Genomic DNA, 17,302 nt, shown 5'->3' with positions numbered 1-17,302 from the left:
AGCCAGGCGTGACCGGTGCAGAGGAGCTCAGCCCCTCGGGGCTCCGGGGCTCGGCTGGTGTGAACGCCTGTCAGTGTGTGCTGAGTCCTGCCCCGGGTCACAGGTGTGTTTTTACCAGGAGGCGAATTCACTGTTACAGAATCCACAAAGATTGAGTATGGACTCTCCACGTTTACAAACAGAGGGAAAAAAAGCCTGGGAAAATATCCCCCCAACATCATCTGAGAAAGGAGGGACTGAGTGAGTCTCATCTCTTCACTTATCTGTTATCTTTTGATTTTTTTTCTGCCTCGACATTATTACTTGTCTAATTAAAAAAAAAAAAGAAGATAAAGAGCACGAGAAGGAGCACACACATAGCACAAAGACTATGTCATTTGAAGAACCGAACACGGGGCCCAGCTGATGACTAGCTGTGTGATGAGGCTGAGGCTCGAGCTTCTTCGTCCATAAAAGGAAATGGTCACGGGGCGCCTGGGTGGCTCAGTAGGTTAAAGCCTCTGCCTTCGGCTCAGGTTATGATTTCAGGGTCCTGGGATTGAGCCCCACATCAGGCTGCTTCCTCCTCTCTTTCTGCCGCCTGCCTACTTCTCTGTCAAATAAATAAATAAAATCTTAAAAAAAAAAAAGGAAATGGGTCAGACCAGGTGCTCAGCAAAGTTCTTCTCAGGGCCAGCAGCCTGACTCCGGACCTCGCAAGGCTGCACACAGACAATGAGACTAGGCAACAAGCTGGGGAAATTCTAGATAACCATAAAGGAGAAGTGGGAAGTAGACTTGAGGTGAAATGAACACTGCCGCAGATGCAGAAATGAGAATGGACTCTATGGGGGGATGTGAGGGAAGCTACAAGTCTGGGGAAGTGAGACAGCAGAGTAGGCAAGATTAGAGAAGACTCTGACAGGCCTTCGAGTGTGGATTTCAAGTATCAGGCGAAAGAAAGGAAGCTGCTTAGAAACGATGAGGACAGTATTCTTCTGGAGCCATGCTATATAAAATGTGGACTGATGGGCAGAGGCAGGCCCCAAGGGCTTTGAGTTTTGGTATTTTGGATTAAATTATTGTGAACGCAAGAGTTGTTAGTCAGTATAAATACAGGGATGGTTAACGTGGAGAGGGACAACAGGCTGCATTTATATAGGTATTATTTCAAATTTAAGAATTACGACTTAATATTGGCTAGATCTAAAGATATATGGAAACGGTCGTCGTGCGCCAAGATTTCTAGCCTGTAAGATGGGAAGAGAGACCGGGACAGAAATGGAGAGGCCGGGATTGAAGATGTCTTCTGGGAAGGAGATCACGAGGCACGCTGAACGGGACAGGGACCCACAGATGCCTGTGCGGACGGCAGCAAGTTAAGGAGCACAGCGCTGAGCGCAGGGTGGAGGGGCCTGGCTGACTCAGTGGGTAGAGCCTGTGAATCTTAAATCTTGGGGTTGTAAGGGACATGCGGCTTTGGGAGGAAGAGGGGAAAAAAACCCAACACCAGATGTATGGATAAGGTCCAAGGAATTTAGAAAATCATGGCATAAAAATTTTGTCTGTTTTTAAGATTTTATTTATTTGAGAGAAAGAAAGGAAGGGAAAGCACCGAGGGAGAAGCAGGCTCCCCACTGAGCAGAGAGCCCGATGCAGGGCTCTATCCCAGGACCCTGGGATCATGACCTGAGCCGAAGACTGACGCTTAACCGACTGAGCCACCCAGGCGCGCCAAGATTTTATTTTTGATGATACAGCATTTAAATCTTAAAAAAAAAATTGTGATGTTCTTTACTTGATCACATACCTTATTTATTTCCTGGGTTAGAGCTTGAACTGAGTATATGTTCAGACTTCCGTTTTCCATAATGGAGGCAATGTACCGTCCATGTGGGCTAATTACTGATGAGCTAATTCCTTCATCAAGACTCCCAATTTCAAAGAGAAGTTTACAAGTCTGTGTATTGATGAATCTCATTATACCATCTTGACTTAGCACTCCAAGAACCTAAGGGTAAAGAGAAACAATATGAGTTCCAAAAGCACATTTAGAAAGTCAAAGGTCTCAGAAGTTAACTAGAGTTACTACATGATCATTATACAATGTGTACAAATATCAAATCATTATGAACCTAATGTTTTATGTCAATTATACAATTAAAAACAGTCAACTCCTTAACATGAAACTACACATACTTACATGTACATATGTGTATATAGTTATATATGGGCTTGTTTTTTTCTTTTTTTGAGGGGAGGAGAGTCAGAGATTCTACTGGTAAAGAGCTGTTGCATTCAAAATTCCTAATTAAGGCTCATGTACATTTGCCCCTTTTAGGTCTAGATAAGCCTGGCTCTGACCAGAAGCAGCAAGGTGCCCATCCCAGGGGACTGTGGCAGGAAGCATCCGTACCAGACCCTTCAGAGGAATAGGGCTGATTAGACAGTCCTTCACTTCGGCCTCCGCTCTGGCTGTCAAGGCAAGGAGGGAGGAGGCTTTGTTTTCGTTCACCAGCCCCACAGCTTGATCAGAACGAGCACGGGTCCTGCTGCGTCGCCAGAAACCTGACTCTGGCAGGTGTAAGAGGGAATAGAGAAAGCAAGCCTGTGGGCTGCAAGGAAGGGGAACGGGAAACTGGTTTTTAAAGGGGGGAAAACTTAGTTTTAACTCACGTAATTTGAAAAATTAAAAATAAGTACTAAAAAAGTGTAAGTCAATACACAGTAGAGCCCTCTACTGGCTTGTCCACACCCGGCTTCTCCGCCCACCACGGGCTGCACCGAGATGCTGACGTCACCTGCTACACGAGAGGTGACAGTCTGGAAGTGGCTGGAAGCAGTCTGGAGGTGGCAATCTCTTCTGTCGGGTCAGGCTGGCGGAACCCCCCCCCATTCATAGTTGATGCAACCTTTCTAGAGGGCAATTTGGCAAGATCCTCAAAATGACAGACGCACATCACCTTGACCCTACTGTTTCAGCTCTGGGTGAAATGGGGTGTGTGAAATGGTACATGCAAAAAGTTATCCAGCGCACCGTTATTTGTTTGTTTGCTTTTTAAGATTCTATTTATTTGAGAGAAAGAGAATAAGACAGCACGGGGAGGGGCAGAGGCAGACTTCCTGGTGAGTATGGAGCTCAATGCAGGGCTCAATTTGGGGCTCGATCCCAGGACCCTGAGATCATGATCTGAGCCCAAGGCAGACACTTCACTGACTGAGCCATCAGGACACCCCTCAGTGCACCATTATTTGTAGTAAAGAAGAACTAAAAATAGGCTAGGTGCCCAATAACTAAACACTGGTTAAAAAATTATGAAATACTATAGAGATGTTAAAAAAAAAAAAAGAAATTCTGTACTGATACAGAACAATCTTTAAGGTCAATTAAGTGAAGAAAAGCAAAAAAAAAAAAAAAGTAAAGAAATGCAAGGCACAAAGCTGCATTAAAAAAGTGGGAGAAAGACTGGACTTAGAACAACAGAGGTTATGGAGAGTGAGTAACTGGGCAAAAGGGAGAGAAGAATAAGAGATTTCACATCATTGTCTTATTTTTAAATGTTTTTTATATTTTATTTTTTTTATCTTTTATGTTTTTACTTTCCTTTTATTTTATTTATTTTTTTAAATGTTTTTATGTTGTGAATGCTTGTCTATTCAAAAACCTTATGTTAGGAGTACTTGGCCAGCTTAGTTGGCAGACCACGTGACTCTTGATGTCAGGGTCATGAGTTATATATAACTTGTTAAAGTACAAGACTCAAAACAGTCAAATTATGATAAGGAAGCTAAAGTCTGACTACTCAACTATTAAAAAGAAAAATGGTGTGAGGGTGCCTGGTTGATTCAGTCTGTAGAGAATGTGACTCTGATCTCAGGGTCGTGAGTTTAAGCCCCATGTTGGGTGCGGAGTCTACTTTTAAAAAGGAATAAAATGAAATAAAATACATAAGCAAAGAAAATTTTTACAAAATGTTATGTGTGGTGGGGGTACTCTATAAACTAAGGCAAGTTACAAAGAAAACATGTTTCACAAAACTGAGGTACAGTTATGGTAGATCAAACAGTACAACAAAAAGAAAAATTTAAATTCTACTTCCCCCTTTAATCCTTACAATTAATAGGAATGTTGACAAATCACTTCATGTTTCTAAGTTTTAATGTCAGTCCACGTAATGGTGCAAATAAAAAACAACATGCTAAAGCACCCTGTAAACCATAGAGCCTGACACATAGTTAGAGCACACTGATTTTAGAAAAAGGGTAAAAAAGGGTAAATTGTCAATAATACACAGAAGCTAATATTGTAAATTTTTTTCAATTTTAGACTCCATGTAATCTTAGCAATTTCAAGTCCTTATAACAACCACGGGACAAAAGCAAAGACAGTTCAGAAATTGTGTAGTGTCCTACCTTTATTTTACTAACCTGATTAGAACCAGCATCAAAACTATCGGGGAGAAATTCGAGGTGGCGGATGGCTCGGACTTTAGTAGGCATCTGAATAATTCTGAACAGCTGTTTAGCGTCCAAGCACCACAGGTGAAGGTGATTTGACTTCCCTCCGGCAGCCAGGATGCGACCATCTCTGTGGAACAAAAGGTGAGGGAGTATGACCAGGTGGACTGTTGCCAGCAGCGAGGTCCAACATGACCCAGCGGGATCGAAATGTTCTCTCCCCGCGCTGCCCAACGTGCTCACTATGGCCACATGTGACTGAGAACTTGAAATGTGCCTAATGCTTCTGAGGAAATAAATTAACTTCATTTTTTACTAAACAGTCCCATGCAAACAGTGGCTACCATATGGGAAAGCTCAGGTTTACGGCCTGTGTATTTTTTACGTATTGTACCAAGATACCAGCTTAACAAATGCTTGTTTGATGACTTCACTGAGGATTTCTGAGTAACATTTATCTTTTACACCAAAATCTCGAAGTCATTACCATTCCCCAACTTCCTCTACTTCACACAGGACTAAACTGAGTTGGTACCGCACTGCTACATGAAAACCCAAAAAGCCCCAACTTCTTCTCTTCCTGCGCAAACCAAGCTGCTTCTTCAAGGCACAAAAGTAATACGCTGCACTAGCTCGCGACACTGCTGCTCATTTATTCATCAAGGACTTGCAAGGCCTCTACTGCAAGCCAGGTGTTGTCAGGCACCAGGGACACAATGGGAACCAGGCAGGCGGGATCCCGGCTCTTGTGGGATTTTCAGTCGAGAGGAAGGGAAGGCAGCAAACAGACGCACGGGATCTCAGCTGCCGGTAAGTTTTATAAAGAGCTGTAACATGAGATGGGAGTTACAGGGTTGGGAAAGGAGGAAGGTCTACGGTCTACTCCCTAAAAAATGTGAGTGGGCCAGTTACGGGATGATCTGGAGGAAGAATCCCATGCTGGTCGGTATTCCAGACTGGTCGATGTGTGGCTGTTGAGAAAGGAATAAGGTTAGCCCCCTCAGGAAGACAGAGAAGGCACGTTCCATCGTGGCCAGAATCGTGTTAAAGGGAAAGTAAATAGGAGGAAACCGAGGAAAACCGAGGCCAGATGGCAGAGGCCTCAGGGATATTATGGGGAGTTTGGATTTTATTCTGACTGTAAGGTAAAGCCTTTTCAGGGAGTTCAATAGGGAAGTGACATGATTCGACTTATGACTTAAAAAAAGACCACTCTAGGGCACCTGCGTGGCTCAGTTGGTTGAGCAACTGCCTTCGGCTCAGGTCACGGTCCTGGAGTCCCGGGATCGAGTTGCGCATCGGGCTCCCAGCTCCATGGGGAGTGTGCTTCTCCCTCTGACCGTCTCGCCTCTCATGTTCTCTCTCACTGTCTCTCTCTCAAATAAATAAATAAAATCTTTAAAAAAAAAAAAAAAAGAAAAAGAAAAGACCACTCTATCAGGGCATCTGGGTGGCTCAGTCAGTTAAGCGTCTGCCTTTGGCTGAGGTCATGATCCCAGGGTCCTGGGACAGAGCCCTGCATTGGGTTCCGGGCTCAGCAGGAAGCCTGGTTCCCCCTTTCCTCCCCACTTGTGCTCTCTCTCTCTCTCTCAAAATAAATAAATAAACTCAAAAAAAAGAAAAGAAAAGAAAAGAAAAGAAAAGAAAAGGAAGGGAAAAGAAATTTAAAACAAGGAGACCAAATTAGGCGACTATTACAGGAGTCCGAAAGAGGCCAGGGTAGTGGGAGGAGGGTAATAGCTGTGACAAGGCACAGGTCAGACCAAGTCACGGTATCACTCGGTGGAACTCATGGAATTTATTCATGACTTCGAAGATGGTGAGAGGAAAATAAGGAAATAACATGTATTTTCTAGCTCTTTCCACTGGAAAGGCCAAGGAGAGTGACCAGATCAGTCACACGAGGAGTACCCCTAGCATCCAGACTGGGTTTTGAAATATCATCACCCCCTAAAACAAATCCAGGCGCTTTAGAAAAATGGCCGATTCCAGGTTTGGGATAGAAAATGCGTAAGATAAGCCTGGAACACATCTCGTCAGATGAGCAAGAATGAGAGCTTTCAAAACAGACAACTCAGGTTGTATCAAAGGGTTTTCAGAGCCAACTTGAAAGAATTCCAGTGGTCACAGGGAAGAGAACGGGAGCATTACTACGGATAATGTTAACAGACTGAATCACTTCGACTATGATTAAATCCATTCATTCACAAAGAGACAAAGCCCTCACTGGCGACCTCTGAAAGATGCCAATAAACCAATTTATTATTTTTCATAAAAAAAATCAGACAGTCAAAGTCAGTCTGACTCTTGATCTCAGAGTCATGAGATTGAGCCCCATACTGGGCTCCACTAAAAAAAAAATTTTTTTTTTTTTTTTAAAGACGGGGAAAGCAAGCATTTATCCTGACTTTCCTTTGCAGCTATAAAATAACCAAAGAGTGGACGAGAGGAAGTTCCTCTCTACAGAAGGTTTCTGGTAAATAAGGGAAGAAGGAATGACAGAATTAGCCTGGCACCATTTTGCTAACCTTTAAGGCAATACTGGTTCTAGGTCATGATCATCGATGGCCACTAGCCACTAAATCACGAAAGAAGTGTTCTTCTGATGAAAGTATGCAAACCATTATCATTATCATGTCTTCCTGACCCCAAATCAAGCCTGAATCAGACCAAGCCTCTAATTTATAGGAAATCTAGGTGTGACCAGTATACAGGAAATACAGACAAGACAGGATCATATTAAACACTAACACAGGGATATAAAAAGCAAAACCTTAAATATAGAGAGTGCTATAGGACAAAAGACCAGTTCCTTAACGAGCAAATAGCAAGGAAAACCTTAGAAAAGGAATATATCATCCAAGATACTATGTGAAACTTGTTTGGTTCCTGATTTGAACAAAGACTGTTATATGACAATATTAAGAAATTAATCATTTTTAAAAAGTGTGATAAATGGGTTAACTAACTGGAGTTTAAATAAAAACTTGGGGGAAAAAAAAGTGACAATAGTACTATGGTTATGTTCCAAAAAGGACCCTTTCTTTAGAGATACACACTGAAATATTTATGGATGAAATGATATTGCTTGGGTTTTGCTTTAAATTAATGCAGTAGGCAGTAGAAGGTAGTAACAGGTTGAGTTATAGATAAAATAAAAATGGCTATAAGTTATTACAGCTAATGAGAATGCTACAATTAGGGTTTCCTGTATTCTTCTATTTTTATGTACATTTGAAATTTGCCACAGTAAGTTAAAAAGAAAAAGTTCTACAGAACGTATATAAGTTCGAAGGAATATTTTCTCACATGACGATAAGATAATGAAAACAGAATGAAAATTCGTTAAATTTTCCTGGAAGCTAGAATTCTTAAAAATTCTGTGTTTTAAAAATGTACATTTGGATCGGAGAGGGATACAAACCGTAAGACACTCTTAACTCTAGGAAACAAAGTAAGGGTTACTGGAGGGGAGGTGGGGAGGGAGGGGGTAACTGGGTGACAGGCCTCAAGTTCACAGGACAGAATGAGCACAGGGTGTCACACACAACTGATGCATCACTGAGCTCTCTCTGAAACTAGGGATGCACTACACGTTAATCAACCGAATTTAAATAAAATAACATTTAAAAAAAAATTTACATCTAGGGTGCCTGGCTGGCTCAGTCCAGAGAGATGTATGACTCTTGATCTCAGGGTCATGAGTTTGAACCCCAGGATGGGTAGAGGGATTACGTTAAAAAAAAAAAAAAAGTCAAACCAAAAAGTGAAATGCACCTTACCTGGTCACGGCAAATACTTTGTATAATATACTAGAGCTTTCAGGTGGAGCTGGCAGCTGGTATCTGCAAGAAAGAGTATCACATTCCCAGGCGAAGATGGAGTTATCCTTGAAACAGCTGAGGATCGTATTACTTAATGGCAAAAAGAATACCTAGAGAGGGAGAAAAACAGTTCTTGTTCGTGTAGCCCACAGCTCTCTTTACATTTAAAATTATACAAGTTGTCGCTCTTTAGTTTGAAAAATTACTTTTTCTTAAACTCAAAAAAATATACATTTATGACACAGGACGGGATAACACTGAAATCTCGTATACTATTATAAAACTGAAAAGAAAAGGTAAAACTCTTTAAATAAAAATATTGGGAACTAAATTGACTAGGCAGTTCATAAAATACAAAGTAACAATTTAAAAATATTTACCCTTATAAAAGTTTCAAGTGAAAATAACACTATGTGTATCAAACTGACTTTAAAAATAACATAAACACATATATAAGCTAGACATACACTAACATGTGAACTCTGTTCATGAACTACGACTACTATCAACATGACACGAAACAGGAACTACTCATAAAGATTACATATTAAATGCTGCTGAGAGTAGAGGAAACGGGCAATGTCCGACCAGGATGCTGGTAATAAAAACTGATTACAGACACCACATGACCTATCTCAACCGCCTTGAAAATACATATCTCTTCTGAACCAATCAGTGTGTTTCTAAGAGCTAATCCTTTGGAAGAAAAAAATCAACAAGGTGCTTTGAGATAAATGTATACAAATGTTTGTTGAGCATTATTTATAAAAGTAAAAAGTTGAGGGGCGCCTGGGTGGCTCAGTGGGTTAAAGCCTCTGCCTTGGGCTCAGATCATGATCCCAGGGTCCTGGGATCAAGCCCCAAATCGCATCGGGCTCTCTGCTCAACGGGGAGCCTCCCTCCCCCACTCTCTCTGCCTGCTTCTCTGCCTGCTTGTGATCTCTGTCAAATAAATAAATAAAATCTTTAAAAAAAAATTTTTTTTTTTAAAGTAAAAAGTTGAAAACAAAACCATGATGTTTTGTTAAGGGACTCAACTTATTTCATGGACAATTGCAACTAAGCTTGTAGCAAAGTTGGAAATACTTATTTTACTCTAATTTCTGTGTTTCTATTACATACGGTCTGAATAATGCTGCCTTTTGATCATACAAAATTTTAGTTAAAATTCATCATTTTCTCATGAGAATGTTGATGGCCTCTAGTATGATTTTGTGTGTCATTTGTGTAAAGCATACAAAGGGAGGGAGGGAAAAGAAAAGAAGGAAAGAAAATGGAAGAAACCTATGCCCGAAGAACATACTCCTGCCCATCATCTCAAAATAGTCTTCTCGCATAGCCTGGGACATCTCGTGTGGTGGATCCTTAGTTACATCTCTAGCTCTTTATTTTTTGACTCCCAGCTGGAATAGCCTTCTTACTGGCATTACAGCTTATTATAATATTTTATATTGGAATTTATTTTGTCCTTGTTTCTGCTGGTCTGTCTTTATAAGCTTATTATTCTTTTAAGAATATATGATTTGGGGGTGCCTGGGTGGCTCAGTGGGTTAAAGCCTCTGCCTTCGGCTCAGGTCATGATCTCAGGGTCCTAGGATCGAGCCCCACATTGGGCTCTCTGCTCAGCAGGGAGCCTGCTTTCTCCCCTCTCTCTCTGCCTACTTGTGATCTCTGTCTGTCAAATAAATAAATAAAATCTTTAGAAAAAAAAAAAAGAATATATGATTTGGATTCGTATTACAGCGGAACAGGGACTCACCCCGGAGGCAGAACACCTTGAACAATCTGTAGCCTCGCATTCTGACCCGACTGGTAGCCCACCTTCACCATTTTCTAGTGTCCGAAGGAGGCCCATCTTCTCTGAAATGCTACATTCTTTGGGAATGAGGTGCGCAACGTTTCGAACACTGGAATTTCTCCTGAGTATTTAGTCTGGAGGCCGTCATCATAGTGATGACAGGGAGCAGACCCAAAACGACTGTCTGGGGGAAAGCAGGCTCAAAACCAAATCGCCCGTGGCTTCCGCCAGCGTCGCAAACATAATGAATCCGTAAGGCACCTAAATGCAATACTTCTGCAACCTTGCATCTAATTTGTGTCGTCACCCAGTCTATTATATATATGCAGTTAAGAAATGATTCTAATAATTAATGTTATTACTATATTACTATCAAAATTTCAGAGGATTGAAACCCGTAATTTTTTTAATAGTTTTTTTTCCCCCTTAGAGGTGGAGTGTGGGGCAGAGGCTGGGAGACAGAAAATCTTCAGCAGGCTCCACGTCCCGCACGGGCCTGACACAGCACTCCATCTCAGGACCCTGAGCGGAAATAGAGAGTAAGACGCTCAACTGACTGATATTATGTATATCAAGTGCCCCAAGAAACCTACAAATTTTATAATGACAGTTGAAGGTTTTATCATGAACTATTTTTCTCATATGCATGTAACAGTATCTCTTAAAATAATAGTGCTAAAAAAAAAAAAAAACCACAACCCATACGTACACACACACATAATGCACTACGGGACTTACCGGTTAATTAAAACAATCTACTCAGTGTTAATGCTAATAAGACAAAATAAAAAATGCTAATTCGACTGCTGTCCTTGCCTGAATCAACCCCCACTTTTGTCCTTGGCTCACTTTGTCAAAGACTATCTCTGGTAGATGGTTTGCCAACTGGTTCAGGAAGATTTATGACAGCCCTTATTGAAAGAATATGAAATAAACACATTGTGATCTATAATTATTGCACGGAAATGCTGTTTGAAAGCCGATGTCAAAAAAAGTGACTTAAGATTTTTATTACAATTAGCAATATTTTTCTAAAAAAGTAATAAAGTTTATTCCTACTGGGAGAAGCCAAAGCTTAAAAATTAATGAACACCAACTGCTATTTTAGGGGAAGAGCTGTGATAGATTATTGCCTACATGATTATTCATTACTAGATTTGTGATTTTAATTGCCAGATTTTAATGATTATAAAATTGTTCCTAATAAATCGTGTCATTATTCAGATAGTGTTATCTCTTGACAATCATAAAAAGCTTAGAAAAAGCTTGAAAAGCACTAACAAAATACACTTTTTGGAGGGTTGGGTAAAAGGTTTTCCTCATAAAATATGAAAATCCTAGCCTTTCCAACTCACTTGTGAGAATTAGGTGAACTCTTTCCAAAGTTGAGAGTTCAGTACAATAATAAAGAGCAAGCTAAAACCAAATACACAATTCAGCGGAAATTTAGTGAGCGCCCACTGTATACAGAGACTAAATTCAGTAACATGTTTTTTTCTTAAACATTTCCTCATATCCATCACAACCTTTTCCGATACATACTGAACCACAGTAATCAGAAACCCTAAGATTTAATTTAAATATTCTACCTCCAACATCAACAAAATAATCAAAATTTACTCATAGGAAGAGGTGTAATTGGCTTACCCGAGAGGCAATACGGTACAATAGAGTGACTCTGGAATAAGACAGGCTTAGATTCAAACCACACGTCTTTGGTGAGCTCTGTGACACTGGGCACATTACTTAATGCTTCTGAACTGCAGATTCCCCATTTGTAAAATGAGAATAGCATCTACTTTTAGGATTATTTAAGTTTAAAAATAACAAACACTGTTAGTTATATAGTAAAACTCAACAACTGGTATTGATTATTCCCATAACAGGGGACAAAAACCAGTGGAATGATGTTGGAGTGACAGGTTCTTTAAAAAACATTTTGAAATCAGGGGCGCGTGGGTGGCTCCGTCGGGGAAGTGTCCGAGGCTTGATTTTGGCTCCGGTCCTGATCTCAAGATGTAGAGGGAGCCACGTGCTGGGCTCTGTGCTCAGTGGAGAGTCTTCCTGAAAATCTCTCTCTCCCTCTGCTTCTGCCCCTCCCCCTGCTGGCGCATGCATGCACGCTCCCCCTTTTTAAATTAAATTTTAAAAATCTTTAAAAAAGAAAAAAAGAAAAGAAAAACATTTTGAAATCAAAGGTCCAAAGTTATTTTTCTGAAACCCTTGGTGTTAGATGTGTATGCCTGAATTCAGAATTATTCCCAATCTGAGAAAGGTAATATGAGGTATGTTCTGGAACAGTATGTAGAACCCCTGGGGAACCCAGAGCAACTCTCTGTTACTCAAATATATGAACATTTCAGCCTCCTGGCGGTTCAGTTCAGGTTTTGCTGCCAGATGAGTTCAGACAAGATTGGGTTTTGCCATGAAGTGAGTTACTTGAAAACTTCCGGGTTTCTGTATGGCTAATGAGACACTATTTATCTATTTCATGTAGTTCACAAGAGACAGAACAGTTCCCTTACAGCTTTTTGAAGATAACTAACTGCACTGAGATAATCCCGCAGCAGAACCAGATAACAGATGAGAACAACAGACAACAGCAAAAGCCGCAGCAGCTGTAGCTGACTTGGTTGTAAGCATTTGTTATACCAGAGCAGGTGCTAGGTGCTAGGTGCTCAGTGCTCTGTATAAGCGATCACATCCCATCCTGGAGTCAATCCTACAGTACCTGCTGCTCCCATCTGCATCCTACACACAAGGTAAATAGCTCGTCGAAAATGCTGAACAGGAATCTACTCAAGACTTTAGACGCAACTTCTGTCTGACAAGAAATGCAAATGAAAGAATAAGTTAAATGACATAATGATGAATGAATAGTTATACTTATTCAGAATTTGGGGCATTTTCTAGGACAACTAGCCTGGTTGCTCTCAAAATAAATAAATGAATAAATGTCATGGGATAAATGGTAAAAGGCTATTTTATTTTATTTTTAAAGATTTATTTGAGTGGGGGGCATGTGTGGGGAAGGCAGAGGAACAGGGAGACAAGAGAATCTTAGGCAGACTCCCCACTGAGGGTAGAGCCCAACGCGGGGCTCGATCTCATCACCTGGAGATCATGACCTGAGCCAAAATCAGGAGTCGGATGCTTAACCAACTGAGCCACCCAGGTGCCCCAGTAGAAGACTATTTTAGATTAAAAGGAGCCATGATAAAAGGAGACTGTGCACAGCATCATTTGTCACCTTGTATCTCTCTCTCTCTCTCTCACACACACACACACACATACAAAGTCACAAAAGTTCTGTTTAAAATAAAGAATCAGAAACTGGAAAAAAAACAAAGATTTAGTAAAAACTTGGTAAGAATAAAGTTTTACTTTAAGATTAGTTTAAAATTACTTTCTATTTTCAACAGAATAAGCCAGGAGTGGCAACAGTCTGGCCCCTTTCAGCTCTTGTATAGCCCAGAAGCTAAGAACGGTTTTTACATTTTAAAATTATTTCATTGTAGATGGTTATATAAGTACATACATAATATCCTCAACTTTGCTCTTGGTCTGTAAAACCAAGAATATTTATTAGTGGGTCCTTCGAGAAAAAGTTTGCAGGTAATGTACAGACTAAGATAGCCTATTATTCTAGAACAATATACCTATATGCATACTGCATATTCTACATATGTTTTCTTTATTTTATTCTCATATTGCTAACATTTGGAGTCCCATCTTTTAAACTAAGATGTCTAAATGACCAAGCAAGGTTAGAATTGGCAATGATCCAGCATCTAGTAATTTTAACTTCATGGTAAAAAGAACAGATGGTTTTTGTGTCACTGTTTCATAACTCTGTTTCCATTGTGGGTTCAATTCCCAATGTGTTCTTCTTTTGAATTTAGAATTCAATTTAATGCTGAAGCAATTAAAGAAGAAAAGACCTACTAAGATATTTGGCCTAAACCCCTAAAGAATAAGGTGGCTACAACTTTTATCTCTTTTTAATTATTAAAGACAATCTAAAGAACTCTGAGATTTCCATGGAGACTACAAAATACATTTCTGGTTGACATGCACTGTTAGCTGTTCACATTAACGACCAAGAAATTAAAAGCAATACCGCATGGACAATATAACCAGAAGCAACAGAATGAATCACACAGGAGACTCAGACGATCCTGAAAACAATATTAGGCTAATCAAATGGAGAAAGCAAAATTAAGCCTTAAAGGCAAAAGAAGTCGTTATTTTTTTTAAAACTGATATATGCATACAAAGGAATAGAGATCAACAATAAAAAGGAATGAACTACGGGTAAGTCCAACACCATGCATGAATCTCAAAACCCTCATGCAGAAGGAGAAAAGCTTTACAATTACCATTTCTGACTAGTTCTCTGTTTGAAATTTTAGGACAAAACTTATCTACGGTGGAAAGACATCAGGATGGTGCTTCCCTGGATAGGGAAAAGAGAGAACTTTCTCGAATGATGAAAGTAATAGGTCTGCACAGGTTACAAAAGTGTATGTATTTGACAAAACTTAACAAATGAATACTCAAGATCTGTGCATTTCATCATATATAAATTCCACATCAACAAATACTGAAACCTAGTCAATTAAATTCAGGCTGAAATATTTTTGGGCAAGTATACTGACGTCTGCAATTCACTTTAAAATGAAAAAAAAAAGGGATGCCTGGGTGGCTCAGTCGGTTGGGCTGCTGCCTTCGGCTCAGGTTGTGATCCCAGGGTCCTAGGTTCAAGTTCCACATTCAGCTCCTTGCTCGGCAGGGAGCCTGCTTCTCTCTCTGCCTCTGCCTGCCACTCTGCCTGCTTGTGCTCTCTCTCTCTGACATATATATAAATAAATAAAATCTTAAAAATAAAAAAAAGAATAAATGGAGGGACAGAAAGATGGATAGACCCAGAATACAGTCTAGGGACATAAGTACAGTAAAAGATAATAAAGGAACATGTTAAGGGCAGAATCTAACGGAATATATGGGTTCACTGTGAAATTCTTACAAATCTACTCTGTTTGAGTTTTTTTTTTGACAGAGAGGATCACAAGTAGGCAGAGCAGCAGGCAGAGAGACAGAGGGAAGCAGGCTCCCTGCTGAGCAGAGAGCCTGATGCGGGGCTCGATCCCAGGACCCTGAGATCATGACCTGAGCCAAAGGCAGAAGCTTAACCTACTGAGCAACCCAGGTGCCCCTATGTTTGAAATTTTTTTAAGACAAAAAGCTCAGTAGGTTATAAACTTTAGCCACAGGCAACATCTTCATTCCGATGGGCCACTCTGCTTTGCGTGTTACTGTGTTACGAGAACACAGCTATGTGGGACAAAGTGAATCATTCATTACTCTTATGTCACCTATAAATCCTACTGACCAAGAAACTAGTCCGAGAAGCACAAAAGGCCAAGATGCACCCCACCTCCACTGACCTTTTGGATACCCACAGACTGTCGAATATTCAGCTTTCTTTTCCTCTGAAAGGTATCCAAGTCCCACAGCTGGGCCGTGTCAGAAGAAGTGGTGATGGCGTATCTCCCGGAGGCATGCACGGAGATCGAGAACACGGACGACTCATGTCCTCTCATCCAGCTAACCAGCTCCTTGCTAACTGTGGCAGAAAGTAGAAGTTACACAGGTAGAATACTGTAGCTCATCCCAGCCCGGATTCACTGATGGCTGGTATTTACGAGACACCTGCGCTCAACATCTACAAAAGAAAAAGCCAGTAGAATAAACGCACCACGGAGCACATAACATGCCCGTCACCAACACGCAAGGTGACAAGGCCAAATGAGGAAGGGCTTAAGAACAGCTTTCAGGGGCGCCTGGGTGGCTTAGTGGGTTAAGCCTCTGCCTTCCGCTCAGGTCATGGTCTCAGGGTCCTGGGATCAAACCCTGCATCGGCTCTCTGCTCAGCAGGGAGCCTGCTTTCCCCTCTTTCCACCTATCTGCCTACTTGTGATCTCTCTGTCAAATAAATAAATAAAATCTTTATTTAAAAAAAAAAAAAAAACAGCTTTCAGTGGGACAGTACGGAGTCTGGACTTTCCCTTGGGAGGCGTAGTTTGGTGTAGAAGAGCAGCATATCTGGTGTGTATTTTAGACCGAGCACTTCGAAGACAGGTGGTGGATATACTGGAAAGAAGGCAGAGATGAGACAACTGATTTCTTTGTTGCTGTGATAATCCAGGAAGGAGACAAGGAAGGTCTAGAACTAAAAACGTGACAATGGAGAAAGGAACAAATTTGAGAACTATGAAGGAGAAATGCAAAGGACTTTGTGATCAAATATAGGTGTTGAAATAAAAGACGAGAGGGGCGCCTGGGTGGCTCAGTGGGTTAAGCCTCTGCCTTCCGCTCAGGTTATAGAATTTTAAGTGATGTTAAGTGATTTTTAAGTTCTCTTTTCATTTTCCTGTGTTTCCAGATTTGCTGTGGTAGGCAAGTTTTACTTTCACGATCGGAAGTTTTTCCTCCAGAAAGAAGAAACTGGGGAGAATAGTCCGAAAGCAAGATGTAAATCTGGGAAACATTAAGATACAAAGTAGGTCAAAAATGAAAACAGAGGGAACAGAGAGAAGCCGCTGGGGAGCGAGCAGTAGTTTCCCAACACCAGTCTAAAGTCTGGCATTAGTTAATGATCAATTTTTCACTGGTTTTCAGTGAAATGAGAAAAATAAGGATAATGAAATGAAGCTTAAATTTAAAGTACTACCTTTTAATCGAGGATTATATCTTTCTAACTTCTTTTATGTTTAAAAAAATCTCATTTCAGGAAATGCAGTTCTATTGTTTTTTCCAATGTCATTTAGCAAAATTAAAAGTTGACAACCCGTCTGAGCTGTTCCTCTACTTTTTCCTTTTAATTGGGTGAAAAATCCCAAAGTCCAGGGACCACTCCAATAACCCAGGAGGGAGCCTCGTAAGAAGCCGTCGGGAGAGTAGAAGAGAACGTGGAGAGAAGAGCAGGACGCGGAGGCCCTGCCCTGAAGCAGAGTGCTCAGCGCTACCGAGAGGCAGAAGGGCAAGTGCAAAGAGGGTTTCAACAATCAGAGGTCACTAAGGACCTTAGAGGAGCAGGGAGTGCGGGAGGAAGAATTCTAACTCGGAATCGGCCGCTGCAGGCTACGAAGCCGGGGCTTTAGCAGTGAAGAGGAAGGTACTCATGGAGTTGGAGACAACATCACTGGTGGGGGAAGGGGCTCAACACCCAGAAGAGACTGCA

At 41.0% G+C, this 17,302-nt stretch overlaps 1 protein-coding gene across 5 annotated transcripts in view; it reads right to left on the bottom strand.

The window, feature by feature from the left end:
- Positions 1 to 17,302, bottom strand: part of TBC1D31 (TBC1 domain family member 31) — a 68,758-nt gene that overhangs the window by 41,158 nt on the left and 10,298 nt on the right. For 3 of the 5 annotated variants that reach the window (XM_059395100.1, XM_059395101.1, XM_059395104.1), the window contains exons 4-7: positions 15,507 to 15,685; positions 8,220 to 8,371; positions 4,408 to 4,567; positions 1,790 to 1,990 (exon numbers count right to left, since the gene is read on the bottom strand). In XM_059395100.1, the coding sequence (XP_059251083.1) occupies positions 1,790 to 1,990; positions 4,408 to 4,567; positions 8,220 to 8,371; positions 15,507 to 15,685 (692 nt within the window). The remainder of the gene's footprint in view (positions 1 to 1,789; positions 1,991 to 4,407; positions 4,568 to 8,219; positions 8,372 to 15,506; positions 15,686 to 17,302) is intronic. The other 2 variants (XM_059395103.1, XM_059395105.1) reach the window with 1 other exon arrangement.

Source organism: Mustela nigripes, chromosome 3, assembly GCF_022355385.1.
Source record: "Mustela nigripes isolate SB6536 chromosome 3, MUSNIG.SB6536, whole genome shotgun sequence".
Lineage (NCBI taxonomy): Eukaryota > Metazoa > Chordata > Mammalia > Carnivora > Mustelidae > Mustela > Mustela nigripes.
Note: the sequence above shows the minus strand (reverse complement) of the source record. Positions and strands in the feature narration are given on the sequence as shown.